This window comes from Marmota marmota, unplaced genomic scaffold (genome assembly GCF_001458135.2).
Source record: "Marmota marmota marmota unplaced genomic scaffold, marMar, whole genome shotgun sequence".
NCBI lineage: Eukaryota > Metazoa > Chordata > Mammalia > Rodentia > Sciuridae > Marmota > Marmota marmota.
Genome location: NW_026000093.1, coordinates 29,998,491 through 30,020,209, shown reverse-complemented (window position 1 = coordinate 30,020,209; position 21,719 = coordinate 29,998,491). Strand labels below are relative to the sequence as shown.

At 40.4% G+C, this 21,719-nt stretch overlaps 1 protein-coding gene across 1 annotated transcript in view; it reads left to right on the top strand.

The window, feature by feature from the left end:
• Znf704 (zinc finger protein 704) overlaps positions 1 to 21,719 on the top strand; it is a 195,487-nt gene that overhangs the window by 161,175 nt on the left and 12,593 nt on the right. The window contains exons 5-8 of the mRNA XM_048782737.1: positions 5,015 to 5,115; positions 9,414 to 9,681; positions 11,935 to 12,039; positions 21,518 to 21,615. Coding sequence (XP_048638694.1) covers positions 5,015 to 5,115; positions 9,414 to 9,681; positions 11,935 to 12,039; positions 21,518 to 21,615 — 572 coding nt within the window. The remainder of the gene's footprint in view (positions 1 to 5,014; positions 5,116 to 9,413; positions 9,682 to 11,934; positions 12,040 to 21,517; positions 21,616 to 21,719) is intronic.

Sequence of the window (21,719 nt, the reverse complement as noted above, 5' to 3'; positions counted from 1 at the left end):
AAGAGAAGGCAAAGCTTATCAGATTCTTTATATCCATTTCTTAATTCTCTTTAGCTCACCCATCTTTGGAGCCTTAAGCAGGGAACCTAAAGAAGTAATGTGCAACTGAGGAGGGAATAAATAATTGCAGATGGTATTTATCCTAATTCCAGGGGACATAGAGAAGAAGTTGCAAGATATGTCAGCGCTTTGTTGATTGGAGAGAGGACATTATGGGTCAGCTTCCTGGTATGTTGGGTTCTGATACCCTGACTTGAACTAATGAATGAAAACTAAGGAAAGGAGTTGTACCAATGACACTGATTTTTCTATAACCAGGATGAAGCTTTACTCCTTATCAGTTTAAAATATAAATGCTTCACTATTAGTGCAGGCAAGGAACAAGCAACTTACAATGCTTGTTTTGGCACAAAACTACCACTGTGATAATAATTTCCTAAAACAATCCCCAATTGGAGACCTTAAAATAATTCCTACAGTATAGAAGGAATCTGGCTTTATCTTGTGTAATACCATTAATTATACAAGACTTTGTCAATCTGACTCATTGGTAAAAACGATCAAATGGCACTGCCTAAATCTTGTAATTTTTTAGAATCTTGTTTTTCTTCCATGAATGTGCAAATAATGTGTCTTTTCCATTTTCCCCCATTCTCTCAAGATAATTATATCACTTTCTCGGATCTCCTCAAGCCTCCCAGACAGCCTCACTCTACACTGAGCTTTGAACTTACTTCCTACCTCACTGAAAAATCAGAAGCATTCATTAAGGAATGCTTTTTATCCCCCTTGCACCAAATTGGCAAACTAGCTACATCTAAATCGTCCTTTTCCTGCGGAGAATGTCCCGTCTCATCCAAGGCAGTCATGGGCGCCTTTTTCATCTTCTGCAAAATTCAACCATTATCTCTACTGCACTATCGATTTCTCCTTATGTTTGCTAATCATTCCCATTTGCATAAGAACTCACTTCAGTATCCATCTTCCAACACCCCCCTTGACTGCTCATAGGTCAGCAGAATTTCTGGGAAAAATTGGCATCTACTCTCTTCATTGCTCAAATATCACTTATTTTCCAGTCTATCCCAGTTTGATCTCCATCCCCACTCCTCTACAAAACCTGCTATAGTCTGGGTCACCAGTAGCCCCATATGCCGAATCCAAGGGACACTCCTTAGCCCTTCTTCAACAATGTTGGTCACATCTTCTTTCCTGAAACACTTTCTTCTGTTTATCCTTTTAACACCATCCTGGTCCCTCCTCCCTCTGACTGCTGCTTTTCGTTCTCCAACCTGGAACAGCACATGAAGCAGTGTCTAGAGTGCTCTGATCATTCTAGATGATCTCCTCCAGACCCAAGTTGTAAAATGTTCCTTCAGCTCCTGATTCTAAATTCATATCTCTAGCTCTGACTTTCCTGAGCTCCTTCCTAGTTGCTGCTACCTTTTGAGATATATAATAGGAATGTCAGTTTTAATATAACCAGAACACCATCCATCCAGTGTTCAAACCTAAAACATGGGAGTCATCTATAACACCATCCCTTTGATCAGTCCTCATATTCAACCCAAAATATGTTGTGGGCATGTCCACTTCTCTCCATCCTCAGGGCCCAAATCTTCTAAGCCAATCACTTGGTGCCCTTATTTGCTCTCTCCCCCAAAACAGACTAACTTTTTTTGAAACAGAAGCAAGGTAGTGTTACTCTCCTCCTTCAATAACTCTTCTTTCAGAATAAAATCAAAGTTTCTTACTCTCACCTACGAAGCCCTCCAAGATCTGGCATACCTACCTCTGCGCCTTATCAGACTGCTCCCTCCTGCACATCCGTCTTTCTCCCCACCCACTATTGTCAATCTGTTTCCTGTCTTCAAGACTTGGAAAAGTCTAGCTCTTAGCTTGGCTGATTCTTCTCCAGCTGTGCAGTGCCAGCTCAAAAGTCACCTGGTAGACACCTTGGGCTGCATCTGAAACAGTTATCAAATATTATAATATGTTGCTTTACCACTACAATTTCATTTCCTGAAAATCAACCTCTTCTTTTTTTCTGTTCTATATCCCATCACCTGGAATATTCCTTGCAAAACAGATATTTAGTTCAATGAATGAAAGAATATGGTCAGCAAAAAGGTTAGAAATAAATCAAAAAGCATTTTTATTTATTATGACTTTGAATTTGGACAGTCAGGTACCTGTAATTTTGATTTGAGTCTTTAATTCCCTTAAATGGAAGATATTTTCTATAGTATAGCTTTATCACTTGAAAAATGGGCAAAATGCACTTGTTCATTATATTGTTAAGTTATGTACTATAAATAAAATAATGCTTTGAAGAAAAAAATTCCAAAAAGAAATCCTTTTGTGGACTTTGAGGTTGGGTAAGATTTAAGTTCCCCCACTTTTTTTTTTTAACTGGGAAATGAACCCAGGGGCTCTTAACTGCCTAGCCATATCCCCAACCCTATTTATTGAGACAGGGTCTCACTAAGTTGTTTGAGGCCTTACCAAAATTGCTCAGGCTGTCCTGAAATTTGTGATCCTCATTCCTCAGCTTCCCTAGTCACTGGGATTCTAAATTCCCCTTTTGACTCAGCTTACATGTCATGTATTTAGAGTCATGACCCAAGGAAATCAGCGAAGCAGAAAATTACAAACTGTCTGCTTAGAATGAACAACAGGACTCAAGAGGATCCTAAAGGGCTTCTGACTTATGCCTTTGCTCTTGGCCTCTTTATATCCCTCTAACAGCTCCGGCTTCTTCAGCTCAGCACTGTACATTGCACAAGGAGCATCACTGAGCACCGAGGGGCTGCACAGTTAAAAGGGAGGTCAGCCCCTTGAATGCTACTTGCCTTGCAGAACCTCTGGTATACATTAGACCAATGAGCTCATGAAACCCACAGAAACTGGTGGGCTTCTTCCATGGCTAAGAATCTGCTCAGACTGCAGCAACATGCTGCTACACTCTGTCCTCTGCTCACCATGCTAAAAGCAGCCCTTCTCTAACTGACCTCATCAATTCTGGAAGTTTCTAAGGGCTTCTTCAATTCAGAAACCTAGAGGAAGTCACCAGTGGGGGTGCTTGTCATAGATATCTGGATGCTGATCCCATCAATAGCAGCCAGATGAGTCATCTTCTGAACACGTGAATGGTTGCCTTGTTGAACCAGGGATATGATGATAGGAACCACAAGGATGTGACGGCAGAAGTTCTAGTAGACGGAAGCTAAGCTACCTCTATCAGTTCAGGAAAGGGGTCACTACTGCTGTTTGTTGGTCAAGGGAGGCTTTCTGTTAGGATAACCCATTTCCAAACCTCAGCACCTCAACACAAAAAGGATTTGTTTATTTTTCATGCCTAAATCCAATCAGATCAGTAGGGGTAGTAAGGGAGGTGAGGTGTCTCTGCCCCCACAAAGCCCTCCAGGGACCCATGCTCCTTCCTCATAGTGCAGGGGCTCTTAACCTGAAGTCAAAGGTGCTCACAGGGTGTGTAGAATTTGTGGGCAGGGTCTAGGACTTGGATAAGGAGGAAAGCATATCCTTCTTTTTCCTGTAAACACAATTTAACATTTCCTGCAGTTCTACAGTTGTGATTGAAGGCATCGAGCCATAATATTAGTGCCACCTGTGACTTTAATACCAATAGAAATCACAGATATTCCATATCACATTAAAATTTTAGTAGATATGTGAAATACTGTTTATGCTTAACACTACTCTGAAATCATAGCTATTATTAGACCTACTTCAAGATCTTGTTATTTAATCAGTGAATTAGAGAGTGCACATATTATCACAAAATATTTTAAATATTTTTATAACTGTATAACAGTATACTTGCTTTTCTTTTTAATTCTATGTATTTTATTTTTAAATGTTAAAAAGATTATTCTGAGAAGAAGTCCATAGTTGCACCAGACAACTAGTTCATGGTAGGCAGAAGTTGAAGAACTCCTGATCAATGATTCTGCTGTCACCAAAATCCTTGTGTGTCCTCTGCATCTGGTCAGTGGAATGGGTTGGGAGGTGATACTGGGAATTACTTTAGGTTTGAGGCTTAGAAGGAATGTGTCACCCTTTCCACATTGCATCAACATAGTTCAGTCACAAGATCCCTCTTGGCTACAAGGGAGGATGGGAAATGAGGTCTGGCTATGTGGCTGGGAGGAAAACATACTAGGACTTGGTGAGCATATGAAAATGACTCTCACCTTGTCCATGGGAACAGTATGCAAACAGATAGCATCCCAATGAGAAGAGGCTCCCTGGAGAAATTCATTCCCTATCAAATTCATTCCAGGAGGCATACCATAATACTAGAATAGCTGCTGTTCATTAATGATTACTCCTGTTGGTATTCTGCTGATTGGTTTCCATGACCTCATGTAATTCTCATAATAACCTTGAGATAGTATTATTGTTATTTATTTCTTATAAATAAGAACACTGTGGACTTGATAAATCTAAAATGGTGTCCTTAATCACTGTGCTGCATTATTTTTTGGAAAAACACTAAGACTCTCATTGAAGAACATGGAATTTCATACTGATGGGTAGGATGGACTGTAGAGTCAGACTTTCTGGATTCATACTCTAGCTTTGCCATTACCTAGATCATTGACTGGGCACTTTTACTAAAGCTCTATATGCATCTGTCGAACAGATTAATTTTAGCATCCCCATTTTAGGATTAGCTGATATCAACACTTAGAACAGCTCTTGGCACCTACACTGGTATGTGAGCCACTGTTATTGCTTAATGCCACTGTGACCATCTATGTGAATATGATCTGAAATACTAGAGAAGGACTTGGTTCTCATGAAGAATTTGGGGAAATGTCTGAGGTCACCAAGATCCTCACCAGCCCAGGAAGGTCCTACAATGGTTACTGCTGAGGTACAGTCAAGAATTGTTAGCTCTCTAAAGAAGTGGGGGCAGTGTTGGATGACAGAAAGTGAACATGAGTGAGTGAGTTTTCATTTTAATGTTATCTTTCTCTGCCCTTCCTAGAACTCAATGAAGGTGATGTTCAAATGCCTCTGGAAGAACTGTGGCAAGGTGCTGAGCACTGCAGCAGGCATCCAAAAACACATCCGGACCATTCATCTCGGGTAAGGCAGCCCTCCCTTCATACCTGAGGTAGACTCTGTTGATTCATGGTAGGCCACTTGCGCCCAGAGACTGCATGACACAGTGCCTCAGGAGTTCTGGACGTGGGGCCAGCTGGCTCTTCCTTATCTCTAGAGAGATGGCAAGTTCCAAGAATAGGCCAGGATGTCCCAGGACAGAGAACAGGGATTTAATGTAAGACCTGATTGACTCAGTCACATTAGGCAGGTCTCTGCTCTGAACCCCAGTTCCCCCTGAAAATGACTAGTTCTGCACCATCATATAGGAGAGTAATAGATCAAACGTGTGTGAGAAACACTTATAAAGTATACAATACCAGAATAAGGGTTCCTAAACTGGGGTCTATGGTTGTGTTTCAAGGGGTTTCTTGACCCCCCTAAAATTATCTATAATATGAAATGTGCAATTATTTTTTGCAGTGGAGAATATTCATAACTTTGAGTCTCAAAATCCTATATTGCCTATAAAAGGTTTTAAGAACCACCACCCAGTCAAGTCTACTGCTTGACTTCTTACAATGCCTGATGGTATGGCTCAATCTTTCTGTGGCTCAAATTCGTGCCTTATTTATAAAATTTATACTTTTCCTTGTGTTATATGACAACTCTCTTAAGGAAAGATAAAATGGAGTTTGGGGCACCACAGCCTTTGAGCTTACAGTGGTGTTTGGCAGTCTCCAGCTTTTGTCCTGTGGCCATCTGAGACTGACTTATCAGGGACCCTGAGAAGCTGTTCATCACAACCAGTATGTGTAAGACAGACACAAACACACAACAAAGCCTTCATGTTTAGATACAGAGGAATCCTTTTGTCAAGATGGGTGTGGAGAAATAAGTGCAATGGTCATTTGCCTGGTGAGGGATAAATTTAGGAAATACATCATCCATAAAATGTAGTGTAGGCAGAGGGGAAAAAAAGGAATTTTGCTAATCTGTGAGGGTCAGCTCCATGAATGACTGTGGAGAGAGCAGTTATTTGGCTCCCTAACTCTGCAGGGTGATGTATGAGAATACACCAGATTGGGGTGGCCCCTAGAAGTCACCAAGCACTGTGTGTCTGGCGCAGTGTGGCTTGGGCTTTTGCTCCCTGGCCACGGTATGCCTGTATGTGAAGTAGTGCTGCATTGAAATATAGCTGTGCACATCACCCCCACTTCAAGACAATTCATAACATAACAAGAGTTATTTAAAGGTTTAGAAAGAACTTCCTGAAGCAATAGCCAAGAATTGTTAGCTTTCTAAAGAAGTCGGGGGGAGTGTTGGATGATAGATGCTGGGTGTTTGTCTTAAAGTTCATTCATCTGCCCAGAAAATTGAATCCTTTTCAGCCCCACTTAGAAGCACACACACACACTATATATGTGTGTGTGTGTGTGTGTATATATATATATAGACCATGAGTGGTATCACAAAATTTTCCTATGCACTCCCAGGGTACACTCACAGTGGGTGGAATTCAAAATGTAGCCACTTTATTTGCTTCCCTAGGTATCCCCTTTTTACTGATGTGCTCTTAGAATTGCTCAGTGAACTGTAACCCTGCCAGCCATCCCCCCAGGAAAGGTCCTTGTAGGACTCTAAGGCCAACCTATGTTTATGAAGCCCTGTGTCTGAGTGCTCTCATGACTGGGAAAGACAACTGCCCTCACCTTAATCCATGAGCATCATTATGTGACTATGGGGACACAGCATTTTTAACAAGTACTAGCTGTATGTAGGTGTGGGAGGAGAGCCTGTCAAAGCCCAGAGAAAACATGTCTTGCCTCTGATGTAGCTACAGTGCACACCATGCCAGTATAAAAAGCACACTGTTTTTCTCTTAAATCACACTCGGTTCTTGTATACTAAGGGCTGACTCTGATTTACCACCCTGGAGGACTCACGATTTCCCCCAGGTCTGTGTGTCTATTAGTAGCACTTGGCAACGAGCAGCAGTGCAGCCTGCCTTTAACTGGAAAGGAAGTGGGACAGGAATAGAACAGATCCTCATTCTTCATCTCTCTCTCTGGGGTCTTCAGTGGTATGCTGGTCAGCAAGCCAAGCCCAAACAGACCTGATATGGCACAGAGAGCTCAGGGGAAATGGAACCAGACTGGGAGAAGCCACTGATTTGGCCAAACAGAAAGTCCTGGGGAGGGCAGCTTATTTTAGGTTCTAGTAGGGATCATTAGTGGAGAAACACGTTTGTTCTGAGTCAGTGATCTGCAGCTGCTGCTGGACATGTCCATGAAATGAGGGGTGCCGTGGTCTCTCTCAGCCATCCCATAGAACCAGGTGCCAACAAGTCTAATAAATATTTTCTAAGCAAATAGTTATTTTATTTTACTCAGAACTTTCTGTGGGAAAGTACAATTTTTCTTGACTTAGGAAGAACTTTGAAAGCACCTGGAAAGATACTTTCCTAGTGATACTGAAAATTGAAGCCTTTTAACATAGTCCTTATTTTTATTTAAAATAAAAAACACGTCAAATTTATTATGTGTCAGGTACACTTGTGAGCACTTTGTTCATTTAGTCCTCATGTCAAAGCAGGCATACTCATTATCCCTATTTTATAAGTGAAGAAACTGAGGCATGAGGGCCATGTGTAAGCTTCCAAAGTCAAACCCGCTATTAGGAAGTGTCAATCAGGAACTGAGCCTGTGAAGCCCAACTCCAGAATCCATGGTCTCGGTCCCTGCAACAACAACGTCAGCTGAATTCATCGTTCAACATTTAACAGGTACCTGCTCACACCAAATGCACTGATGTGTATGTAGGGACAAAGGTCAACAGCGAGACATATCCCTAGAGAAGAACAATCAGAGTGAGATCGCAGGTCAGAAAAAACTACAGGGCTGCAAGTGTAGCTCAGTGGCAGTGCACTTGCCAGTCAGGCAAAAGGCCCTGGGTTCCATCCCAGCACTACAAAATAATATGATAATTACAGAAACACAGCAAGTGGTGAATTCAAGGGATGAACACACTTTACAGGGAGCACAGAGAACTAAGAGGAGTTAAAAGTCCTGATGCCTCACCTTCAAAACACATCCAGACTTTGACTTCCCACCACTTGGATCACTGTCAACCTGGCCCCGCCACTGCCAGTGTTCAGCAACAGCCTTGCACAGCCTTGCACTCCTGTCCTTGCCCTCCTGTCCTCTAGTCAATAGCCAAAGTGATCCTTTAAAAAAAAAAAAAATGCTTTCAATTTCTCAAAGTCCCCATTGAGTTCTATCACATCCAGAATAAGTGCTAAAGCCATCACTGTGGGCAGTGAAACGCCACTGGTCGTCCGTGCTGCCATGCCTTGAGCTCCAGACACTAGCCTCTCTCTACTCCTTGGAAAGCACCAGACTCACCAGGGAGCCTCATGTAACTCTTCCCCCAGTCCTTCCCATAGGCCCACATGGTCTCTCCCTCACTTCATTCAGGCAAGTGTCTGCTTAAATGTCACCTTCTCAGAAAGGCTTCCCTTGAACACTCTAGGTAAGTATCGTGCCCCTTCCCAATCACTTACATTGCTCAAGGACACTCTTGTGCTGCTGAATTTTTCTTTCTGGGACTTACCAATATCTGATATATTAAACATCTGTCTCATCTACTAGACAGTGAGTTCCAACAAGGCAATGTCTATGTTTTATTCACTATAGTATAAGGAGGCTCTAGAACAGTGTGGATAAACTAGATTGATTGATTTATAAATTATTGTCATAAGATTGAACTAATGAATAATTGAATGGATTTCTTTATCTTAGTCCATTTTCTGTTGCTGTTACAAAATTCCCAAGACCAGGTAATTTATAAGAAATAGAAGTTAATTTGGCTCATGGTTCTGGAGGCTGAAAGTCCAAGACCATGGTACTAACATCTGCTCAGCATCTGGTAAGGACCTTCTTGCTGCATCATAGCATGGTGGAGGACATGATGTGGGGAGACAGAGCATGCTGCTAGCTTGAGTCTCTCTTCCTCTTCCTATAAAGCCAGTAAAGTCATCATGGTGGCCCCACCCTGTGGCCTCATCTATCCTAACTACCTCCCAGAGGCCCCATTTAAAAACACCATTAATATAGATAGTCCCCTAATGTACGGGGACTAAGTTTCTGACACATGAACTTTGGGTGGACATGTTCAGATGAAAGCAGATGTCAAGAAAGACCTCCCTAGAAATGGATATTTGAGTATTGCAGGATAAGCAAGAGATTTCAAGGCAGACGAGAGAGAAGAAAAGCATCCTAGACAGAGGACTAACATGTGAGATTTCAAGGCTGAGCACATCTGTTTGCTCTCTCCTGCTTTAGGCGTGTTGGAGACTCTGACTACAGTGATGGAGAGGAGGATTTCTACTACACGGAGATCAAGCTCAACACAGACTCAGTGGCAGATGGACTGAGCAGCCTGGCCCCAGTTTCACCCTCCCAGTCCCTGGCTTCCCCTCCTATGTTCCCCATCCCAGATTCCAGCAGAACAGAAACTCCTTGTGCCAAAACTGACACCAAACTGATGACACCATTGAGCCGCTCAGCTCCCACCACCCTCTACCTCGTGCACACCGACCACGCTTACCAGGTGACTGGCACGGGACTGGGAGAGTGATCATTCTGACACTGACCAAAAGCCGTAGCCATCTGACCTGGAAATAGATACCTCAGTGGAAAACAACTCACATACTGCAGCCCAGTAGCCAAGTTTACTTTTTTTCTCCTCTTAAAGCCAACATCTCACATAGATGGATGATTATTCTTGGATTCCCAGTGCTGGCTGAAGGTTCCTTCCCTTAATGATTGCTATGAGGATTAAAATCTTTTAATATTGTAAAGCCCTCAGAATGATGCCCGAGACATCATATAAGTATCTGTTAAATAAAAAAATAAGTAAAAAGCTAAGCCTTGGAAAGCTTTGGTACAATGATAGAACTACTCCAAATCTGGGACCTCATTTATACCCTGCCTTTTAAATGGGTAACTAATTCTCAGACTGAGGTAGTGGTTTTCAGTATCCCCCAGGTCAATGTGCAAGTATCACCTGGGAACTGGTTAGGAAGGGAAATTCTTGGGAATCCCCCAGACCTATAGGATCAGAGCAAGGGACAGACCCTCCAGCAGATGCTGATTCACACTAAAGTCTGACAAGTCCTTAGAGACAGATCCTGCAAATGCAGGGCCTGGTTAAAACTCCTTCCCACCCCCAAGGTTCTCAACTACCTTATGTAACCCTTAAAAATCTCCTTTATGTACTTGTAATGGTGTTCTTCCAGCCCTGTTTTATAAACTTTCCATATAACTGAGTAGTATCCACTCAAATTGAAACACCAGATTGTTTGAATCTTTCTCTGATCCTTAGCTATCTACTTTTTGGTCTGTCCAATTTTTTCACTATCATTAATAACTCCACTATGAACCTCTCTGCCTGACTTAAATTCTCAGAAGAGAAATTATTGAGTTATCTGGAACATGAATGAACAGTTTCTGAACCTTGCTGTGTGTTGCTGAAATACTTTCCATGGTCCCAGATACAAAACCACCACTACTAGTCTATATGTTTGTAATAAGAAAAACTAAGCCTACAGAGGAAGAATTCAGCCACTTATTTAGCAGTGTTGAACTCAAGAGCAATGGGATAGAGCTCTGATTAAACTACTTGGTGCAATAAATTTAATTCCTGACCCTTGTTGGTCAAAAAGAATAATTCATTCATTTGTTTTTAATGTGTCACTATTGCCCTCCAGAAATCATGGACTTGAAAAAATGAATTAAATCATTCTGCTCATCTATGTAATAAGAGAATTGGAACCCACACTAGGTGATATAAAAGGTCCTTCCCAAAAGGAAGTATTCATAATATTGGGACTTTTCTGTTTCTAGTCATTATAAATATTCAGCACAGAAAATTCTAATATCTTAGCCCCACTAAAAAAAAAAAAAAATTCATCCCTAATCCCAACAACCAGAGGTCCCCGCGGTTAATGGTTTTGGTTTTTGGTTTTTTTTTTTTGTATGTCTTTTAAGATTTTGTTCTGTGTCTATGAATAGACACTTTTTTTAAATGGAGGAATCTGGGGACTCTATAGTAGCACTGTCTTTACTCTGGATTATTTTTTTTCTATAAATGTGTTGCTAACATTTCCCATGCCAATCAGCCTTCTTCAACAACAGCATTTTAATGACTCTTTGGGTATGTCATGATGTGTTTACCTGTATTCCTATTATTGAATATTCATGTTGTTTCCAGGGTTTTTAATACACATAATACATAATTCTGCAAGGAACATCCCTGTATCCATTTCTTTAGAATGAATTCTTAGTATTCTATGAATTAGTTATTACACTTCTAAGAATTTTGATACATATTACTAAAGTATACTCCTAAAATATACCAATTTGCACACCATTTCCCAGTTTACTCAATAAGTTTATATTTCCAAATTTGATAGGACACCTATATACTACTATTACCTATCATAAATATGTGTATACATAATAAAATTTCTTTTTCAGAAATTGACAGCCAAAAAGAGTCTTGTTGGGCTGAGGATGTTGCTTAGTGGAAAAGTGCTTACCTAGTGTGCACAAAGTCCTGGGTTTAATTCCCAGCACCACAAAAACAAAACTTCTTCTTGATAGATTGCTTAGCTATATATAAGAAAATCTATTTCTGGCTACTCCTTTGACCCCATTTAATCTCTACCTATTAGATAATTATTCCAAGTTATTCATACAGCTAGACCATTCCTAAAGGCCCTACTTTGGTAAGGTAAGGAGAGCTTAAGGCTCCAAGGAAAAAAATCTTTCATAAGAATTTTCTCCGTTTCCTATTTAACAGGCCACACCCCCCGTGACTATTCCAGGATCGGCCAAGTTCACCCCTAACGGCAGCAGCTTCAGCATTTCTTGGCAATCTCCTCCAGTCACTTTCACAGGCATTCCAGTAAGTAGAAAAACAAAGAAGCCAGAAATCTGGGCAAAGCCAAATGTAAATTTAGAGGACAAACTGTAGAAACGTGCAAGTAAAAAACAAAAGCCAGAATGCCAAAAGTTCTCTTTCTTAATCAATATTTATAAATTCATCAGCAAGGTTATCTTGTGGCTCAGACAGATCCAACTTCTCTGCGAAAAGATGTTCCACTCTTGTTTTCGAAAACTTCTAGAAGAGTTTTTAACTGGTGACAACAACTTATTGGAAATACAATTTTTTGAGTTGGCAGTATGTTTGTCTCCAAAAGACCATAAAATGAATAGCTGAACTCACCTTGTATGGAAAAGGTGACATTCGTCATTCTAAAGAGCTATAAAATTCAGTCCTTTGAAATTATTGTTCTGTTGGTATCTCATTTGAAAGTTCAAAAACAGATAAATTGAACTCTTCTTTTTTTTTCTTTCAAAGCCTGAATCATCCATGCTGATGGACAACTTGAAAATAAATGAGTACTAAAATACAACCAGATTTAAGAAGTACATAAGAATTAACTTGACATATTAAATGATTTAGTCTGATAAATCACCGTGAGTTAACTTGATTCCTAACCATTTATTTAGAAACATACCGGGTCTTATAGAGCTTATCACAAAATAGCCACAGACTTGTGCACCGTTGATGCTGGCGGCGGTGTGTAACTTCTGATAAGGTTCAGAAAGTGGTTTATGATAACAGATGTTACCTTATTTTCTCTTCTGCACCCCTTCCCACAAGGACCTCACAAAAGCTTCTTATTGTCAACCACTGGCAACTCCCAGAGGTTCCCAGTAAAGTCTAAAGCCTCCGGTGGAGCTGATAAAAAATGAAAGTGGCTGAATGAATTATGCTGTGCTCTGCCAATGAATATTTATTAAATCCCATAGAGCACTAGCCAACAATAAAAATCATCCTGCTGGCAGCAATTTGGGAAATGGTGGCTTCCAGAAAACACTCCTGGAATGTGATTTTAAACAATATCATGGAACTGGAGTCGTTACGAAAGTTGCCTGTTTGATTGAACAGTGGTAACTGCTGGCAGCTCTGGAAGAGTGAATGACCTTGTTAGAAGAGAACAGTTCAGATGTGCAGGTATTAGTTTTGCTTCTAGAAAAAACATGGATCCACTGGTGTACGTGTGAGAGATTAACAATCTGTCCTTTTAGGGGCTTTTTCCTGGATAGACATGTGGAGGCCCAGAGATCATCTTCCTATCTTGTCTGAGTCAGCCCTTCTGTGCTAACCTAGAACGGCAGCCCCAACTACAGACTTGCCATCTAATTTCTGCCTTGGAAGGAATTAGATGGCTTGGAAAGAACTTCAAGAGCACATACCATGTTGGTCATTTGATGTAAAAACTTTCCTAGTGTATAGGTGGAACAGCCCTGTTCAAACTCCTTTTTAGATGACCCCGGTGACCAGCCAAACTGGAGTTACTTTCCCCCTTTGCTTTCTTAACCACACTGTCTCCTGAGCTCTAGAGAAGTCACTGAGTGGTTTCTTACTAGCTGCCTAGAAATGTCTTACACAGTAGGATGCCAGCCAGCAGGCCTTGTGGTGTTTGTTTTCCAACAATGAAATTGTAAAGCTCTGGCATGGACACTGTGTACATCTCTACCCGAATCTCAACACAGAGGAGTTTTTGCAGAGTCCCTGGTTTCCCTGTGTTGGTTACCAGGGATATTATAGCAGAAAACTTAGACAGAAAGTATCTACAGTGGCTGAGTTAAGTAGGTATTTAACTAAACTTCTATGTCAGCTTCTAATTTATTCTTTCACCAGAGAATTCCAAGTCTGTCTGGTTGTGTAATCTGTCATAGCCATGACTGTAGACTGTTTTAGCAGTCAAGAGCTTGCCATTCCTACTTTACAAACGGGGGTATTTTCCTTACTCTACAAAGGCAACACGACACTAAGAACATTCCCTGTGTTGCCAAATCCCCTATTAATACTATTTTGTTTTTTAAGAACAAATGGATATTTGCCATCCTATTCCTTCCATGGGTGAGTAGCTTTCCTAACAGTCTGCACCATGTAGAAGCAGGACTGCTGCACACCCTGTGGGTGCTGGTGGAGCTCTCTGACCTGCCCAGAAGTGCTTGTCCTAGGCCCTAGAGGACAGGCAGACTCTAAGATGGAATTCCTCCCTCCTAAATTGGTAATAGTTTCAGACAGAAGATCTCAAAGTTTTAGTGAATTAGTATTAATGTCTTCAGTTATATCCAAACTGTAGAATAGAGCAGTTTCTATATTATAAAACACTTTTAAAACAAATGCCCCAAGGTTGTCAGCCTCATTTAGGTTTACTTTCCTCTCTCATTTTTGAGACTTGGTATTGAAGAGAGATTTTGAACACTTTCTAGAGAATGGGGAAAATCGCCTTCTGAGAAATCCCAGGGTTTGTAGGATTTTACTTATTCATTTGTCTGTGCTAGATTTTCTTGAACATTAGGTTTTAATGAGTTCCCTAAGTAAGAACCCTTCCCCGAGGTGGGTATCCAAGAAGGCTGATCTGCATATTTACAAGCACTGTAGTTTCAGTCTTTTCTAGCCTAAGGCTGCTAGGAAGGGGAAGGGAAAGGAGATCCTTATTAATTACAGCTTTTTTTAACCTGTTTTTCTCTCATGGCCTGCCTTTAGTTCTAATTATCTCCATGCCTTTCTCTGTCTTTTTATGACAGAAAGCCAAAATCTCTTGGCTCCTTCATTAGTCACCTCAAGCTACCATAACAAAATAGCCTAGACAGGATGTGTTAAACAGCAGAAATCTATTTGCTCACAGTTCTGGAGGCTAGAAGTCCCAAATCAAGGTATCAGCCAATTTAGTTCCTGGTGAAGGCTCTTTCTGGTTTGTAAATAGTCACTTTCTGACCGTGTCTTCACATAGTTTTCCTTTGTGTGTGTAATACATAGCAAGAAAGAATGAGGGTGGAGAAGGAGAGGAAATCAGGTAGAATAAGAAAAAAGGTACATAACAGCCAATTTTCTGATGGCTCTTCTTATCAGGGCACTAATTCTATTAGATTAGGGGCTCATCCTTATAATCTAATTTAACTTAATGCTTTAAAGACCTTATCTCCAAGTATAGTCACTCTGGGGGCAGGTAGAATTTCAAAGTATGAATTTGGTGGGGAGGGGGTGCCACGGGCATAGCAGTGCTTAAATGTTAGATTCTTAGTTGGTTTGGGTTTGTTTGCTTTTTAATGCCTTGAGAAAGGGTTCAAATTAGTATAAGAGATTAAAACCAACCAAAGGTCTTTTCTGCTTGAGAAACAGAAAGTTACAAAGTAATTCCTCCAACACATTTACAGAAGTATGACATTTACATTTTTGTACTCAGGGAGGCTCAGCTGCACATCCTGACTCTGGCATCTATGAACTCTGACCTCCAACCAGTCACTTGACCTTGGTTGAAGGAGTGACCTCCATTCTCATTCTACCTGGTAGATATGTGTGGTGCAGCACTGTGCCTGGCATATGGCCAACACTGTGGAGCTCTTATTATTACTGCCATTGTTACTGTTAAACAGGGATCAGAGGAAGTGGATTCTCCCTATTTAGGATTGTTTCATATAACACAAATATACTCAACACCAGGGAAAAATTAGTTTAGAGTTTTGAAGAATATAGTTTAGAGTTTTTTAAGCTCATCTGAGGTTTCACCTAATCAGTAGACTAATTATGGACATGTAGCCTATTTTATTTACTTAGAAATAATGTTTAGTACATCAAATACTTAATAAAACATGCTTCAAGATAGAACTCAGAAAAGGTTAAGAAATAAAGACTAAAGTGTAGAGACCACTGGAGAGTCAAAATCATGCTTTATAGGGTTGTATATTAGGACACACATTATTTTCTTCAAATTAGAATCATTTATTATTGAGAGAGAATGTTAGTACATCTTTTTAAAAAATATTTTTAGTTATATGTGGGCACAATATCTTTGTTTATTTTTATGTGGTGCTAAGGATTGAACTCAGTGCCTCACATATGCAAGCCAAGTGCTCTGTCTCTGAGCCACAACCCCAGCCCAATGTTAGTACATCTTTATGGGGTACATTGTGGTAATTCAGTATTTATATACAGTGTGTAATAATCAAACCAGGGTAATTAGCATTTCCCTCTCTCCAAATATTAATCATTTTTGTGTGTTGGGGATTTCCTATTTTTCTGGTCATTTGGAATATATCACAGATTATTTTAACCTATGGTTACCCACCTGTGCTAAAGAAGAACCAGAAGTAATTCCTCCATTCTGTTTTGGTGACCTTGGGCTTCTTTCTGTGCCTCCTCCCTCCTGCCCTTCCTAGGCTATAGTGACCACTATTATTTCATTCTTCTTTAAGGTTGATATTAGTTTCCACAAATGAGTGATAATGTGCAGTACTTGTCTCTGTCTGGCTTATTAACAGAATGGCCACCAGTTCTGTACATATTGTTCCAAATGACAGGATATATATAGATAGATATAGATATTTAGTTGTAGGTGGACACAATACCTATTTTTTTTAATGTGGTGCTGAGGATCGAACCCAGCACCTCACATGTGCAGGCGAGTGCTTTACCATTGAGCCACAACCCCAGCAGGATTTCACTTTTTTAATGGATGAATAATGCTCCATTGTGTATATATACCAGATGTTCTTTATTTACCCATCCACTGAAGGGCCTCTGGGTTGATTCCTTTTTTTTTTTTTAAACCAGGGGTGCTTTACCACTAGACCACATTCCCAGCACTTTTTATATTTTGAGACAGGGTTTAAGTTGCTTAGGGCCTAGGTGAATTGCACAGGATTGCCTGGAACTTTTGATCCTCCCACCTTAGCCCCCCAAGTCACTGGAATTACAGGCATGTGCTACCACACCGGCTCTGTTCTATATTTTAGTAGAAAGAGCAGTGAACACTGCTGCAGGAAATTTGGGACTGCAAGTACCTTTTTGCCATAGTGAGGTCATCTCCTGGTAGAAGAATTACTAGATCATAACTGTAGTTGTTAGTTTAAGGGGGGACTCTTCCATAATGGCTGAGTTCCCACCAGTGGTGTATGAGAGTTCCCCTTTCTCTGCATTCTCTCTAGCATTTGTTGTCTTTTTGATGACTCACCACCAGGGTGAGATAACTCATTGTGGTTTTGATTTGCATTTCCCCTCAATTAGTGAGATTGAGCATTTTTTTTCATGTATTTAGTGCCTATTCATATGTCATTTTTTGAGAAGTGTCTGTTTAGTTCTTTAGGCCAGTTTTTCATTGGATTGATTGTGTGTTTGGTTCAGAGTTCCTTATGTACTCTAGATATCAATCACTGGATGAACAGTTTGTAAATGTTTTCTCCCGTTCTGTAGGTTGTCTCTTAGTTCTGTTGAATATTTACTTTGCTGTACAGAAGCTTCTTAGTTTGATATAATCATTTGTCTAGTTTAATTTGTTGCCTGTGCCTCTGAGGCCACACAGTATTTCCATCAATTATGTGGCAGGATGGGAGAGTAGAAAGAGCAGGCGCCTAATATCCTTCAGAAGGGGGTTCCAAGACCAGCTGGTATTCCAGTTCCCCATTTAATGACTGTGTGGCCTTGACAATGTATTTAACTTCTGTAAAGGGGAAATGATAGTGATGCTTTTATCATAGGGCCATTGTGAGGATTAAATTAGAAGGCAGTGAGGATACAGCTCAGTGGTAGAATGTGCTTATCATGTGCAAGACCCTGGATTCAATCACCAGAACCACACACCCCAAAAAATTATATAACATATGGGAGGTGCTTAGCTTAGTTTGTACTTAGACCGTATACCAAGCTCTTGATAAGTTACTATTATTGCTACTTTTTCCTGTGGGATGTGGTGCAGTCCACCTCTCTGTTCAAAGCTTAAATTTGTCTCCAAGATGCAAATATGATCATTTATTTTGCTGTGAGGATTAGGAGAGATAATAATCAATAGCCTGTCTTTCACATTTGCATGAGCTTAATAAATATTAATTACCTACTGCAGTCACTCCCTTGGTTTCCCTACCCTTATCCCCTAGTAAAATAAGAAGATAAAACATGATGTTCTTGCTATTTAAAAAAATATCAAGAAAACTCAGGTCGTACAAAGCCTTCCACAGAACTAAGCCATATACCACATGTGAAGTGGGTCCTCTGTGTCTTGTGCTGTGTTGCACCCTGTAGAAACCTAAGCCTTTGGAAGGGGGAGGGTGCATGCCCTGAACTCCAAATTAAGAGAGAATAAAGACTATTGGTCTCACAGTAAGTCCATATTCCTCAAACTGTGCTCATGATATTTTCAAAAACCTTTCTCTCATGTCTCCCTCAAACCTGCCATTGCACCAGTTTTCCCATCTCTTTACGTGGCACCCCACTGTCCCCACACCCCCAGCCACTCAGGCAAGAACCCAGGATCCATCTTTGCCTCCTCTTGGTTCATCTAAAGATTTGTCTGCTTTCTTTGTTCCACATTCATCCATCTGCAAATTCTAGTTCTGCCTCTAAGCGACAATCCCCTTCCATTCATCCCCTTCCCACCTCCACCGCTGTCACATCGACCCTAAACCACTCATATGTTTGCCTCCAAAAGGCTCTTAGATAGTCTATAGGTCTCCTTTCGAGAAAGTTTCATATCCATTTCCTCAAGAGCCAAAGCGATCCTTTCAAAGCATTATTCAGATATCTCACAATTCTCCAATGGATTCCCATTACACTTAGAATGACAAACATTCAATCCCATTATCAAACCTGTCCATCGTCCATCCTTCTACCCTCGCCTCCCTCAGAGCACCTTCTGGGAACCTGTGCACTTGAAAATCTTTGTCATTGCACTGTCCTCTGGTGTGCCCTGCAGATAAAGGGTGACTGCCTCAGAGACCTTTTACCATCCTAATGTATATTCTCTCCTTAAATTATACTTTAGCCTGAAGAAAATAAAATACGGTAATAGGCACTTATCCCTAAAATGTATTGTCTGTCTGCCCATGAGAATGTAAACACCACAAGAGCAGAGCTGTTTTGCTCACTGTTGTATCTACAGAATCTAGAACAGTGTCTGGTATATGGAAATTACAGCCAGCCCTCTGTATCTGCAGGTTCTACATATGCAGATTAAACTTTTTTTTTCAATTACATCTATACTGAACTTGTACAGACCTTTTCTTGTTATTCCCTATACAGTACAGTTATAACAGTTACTTAGGTAACATTTACATTGTAATTAGGTACAATAAGTAATATAGAGGTGATTTGAAGTATATGGGACCATGTACCTGGGTTACATGCAAATAGTAATGCCATTTTGGCCAAGAGACTTGAACATCTACAGGTTTTAGTATCCACAGGGATGCTGAAACCAATCTCACTTCAGAGGAATCACTGTATTTACTAATGCTGAACAAAGAGCATCTGATAATGTCATATCACTGCATGCAAAAGAGCTGTGGCAACTTTGCAAAATCTAGGATTGTGTTTATTACCTCACAATTCACAGTAGCCAATGTAACCAGCCTGGGTATCCATCAATGGAAGAATGGATAAAGAAAATGTGATATATATACACAATGGAGTTTTATTTCACTATAAAGAAAAATGAAATTATGGCATTTGCAGGAAAATGGATGGAACTAGAGACCTTCATGTTTAGTGAAATAAGTCAAACTCAGAAAGTTAAGGGTTATATTTTTCTCTCATATGTGCAAGCTGAAGAGGAAAAAAAATTGGGGCATATCTCATGAAAATCAAAGAGAGATAAATAGAAGGAAAGGGTCCAAGGGTAGGGGGGAGAAGGGGTAGTGCTGGGGAGTGATATTGGCTGAATTATATTGTTATATTGTGTGCATGTACAAATATGTAACAACAGATCTCATCAATATGTACAGCTATAATGCACCAAAAAAAATCTAGAATCTTCCTTGGCTTATGGAAGTAGTGACACTGGCATGTCAACTAAATTTTTTTTTCAGTTCTCTACCAGTTCTGATATTCTTAAGATTCTATGAGTTCTACGGGAATCTTTAAATTGTATTGTCCTGATAATTTAAAACAACTCACGTGAGTGTATTCTGGACCATCTTCAGTGGCCATTAACTTCTGGAACATTTGTTCCCTGTTTTGCATCCTGAAAACCAAGTGCATTATGAGAGGGGAGGGGGCACATTTCTTCTCATGGAAAGACCTACAGATCTATATACATGAAATGTATTTTTTTTCTAATTCTGTATGTTGCTCATCTCTGCCGGCTTTCAAGACCAGACCAGTGGTAAAGAATAATTCAGACTCATGGCAACAGTCATTAAATTTTAGGTCTTATTTACCTGTATAAATTTTCTATTCATGTCTGGAAAAACATTGATATGCATTCCTTCACATTGAAAGAAGAAGGTACTAGTACCTGTACTAGAGAGTATCAGCTGTCTGTGTGCACTATGGGGATGCTCCCTTGACTGCTAATCGGTGATGGTGTTTCTATGACCATGTTGTCTTCTGGGTGATTTTTTTTTTAAGTTGCTAAATGTTTCCTCTTCTGAAAATGGCAATACTGCTTACTTACTTGAAACTTCATTTTCTTTTGTTGTAAAATTAGATTTTTGTAGCACTTGAGAATCCCATGAGCTGAGAAGATGTTTAGTATTATGAGAACAGGTCACATAAATGGGTTTTATGGATAATCCAAGAGGAACCAAGGGCAGCTGGGGCCCTCTCATTATGACTAAGCAGCAGAAGTACCAGGGTTGCACACCCTGGCTCTACCATCACAAGTTCTATGACCTTGGGCAAGTTAAGTAACTTCCCTGTTCCTTGGTTTCCTGATCCATAAAATGGGGCCAATCATATATGTATGGAATGAGGTTGTTGTGAAAATGAAAGCTGTTGGCAGCGAGGCTGGCTCATGGTGGGTACTCAGTGCTACGTGGATCACACATGTTCTTAATTGGCTCAGGCTCTTGCCGTTGTTTCTGCTTGGTCCCCAGATTCTGCTGCAGAGATGTCTTATACAAAAAAAAAAAAAAATCCATTTATTTAGTGGCTGAATGATCTAATTGATACCTAGGTCCACACTGTGTTGTCACCATCTAGCTGTGTGATCTTTCAGCTGCTCTAGATATTTTTCATACTCTAAAATAGGAATCATGAAACTTACCCTACTTGACAAGAGTTCATGAGACCTAAATGAAATGGGAATAGATTTTAAGGTTTTAAAATATTATCCAAATGATAGGCAACTTGGAATGCATAAACACGAAGTCATGATTTTTAAAATCATACTGGTGGGCTTTTTTCTGTTTGGGGATGCATTTAACTTCCACCATGAGCATCCCCCATCCATTTTAACTTGTGGTCTCTGTAGAAAACATTTCATCTCCATGCCTAATGGTCAAGGCCCATTGCTCCCATGGCAAAGGCTAAATAAATGCATGGGATGGAGACCCTGCCCTGTCAATTTGGTTTTCCGTGTATTTATCAGGTGTCACCAACACATCATCATGCGGTGAGCACAGGAGAGCAGAGACAACATGCCCACACGGTCCTGTCCTCCCCACCCAGAGGGACAGTCAGCCTAAGGTAAGAGAGCTTAAAATTCTCACCACCTCAAGGGAATTACCTGAAAAACAAATATAGCAGAGAACCCAGAAATGTGATCTTACGTAAAGTTTCTCCAAAATCCA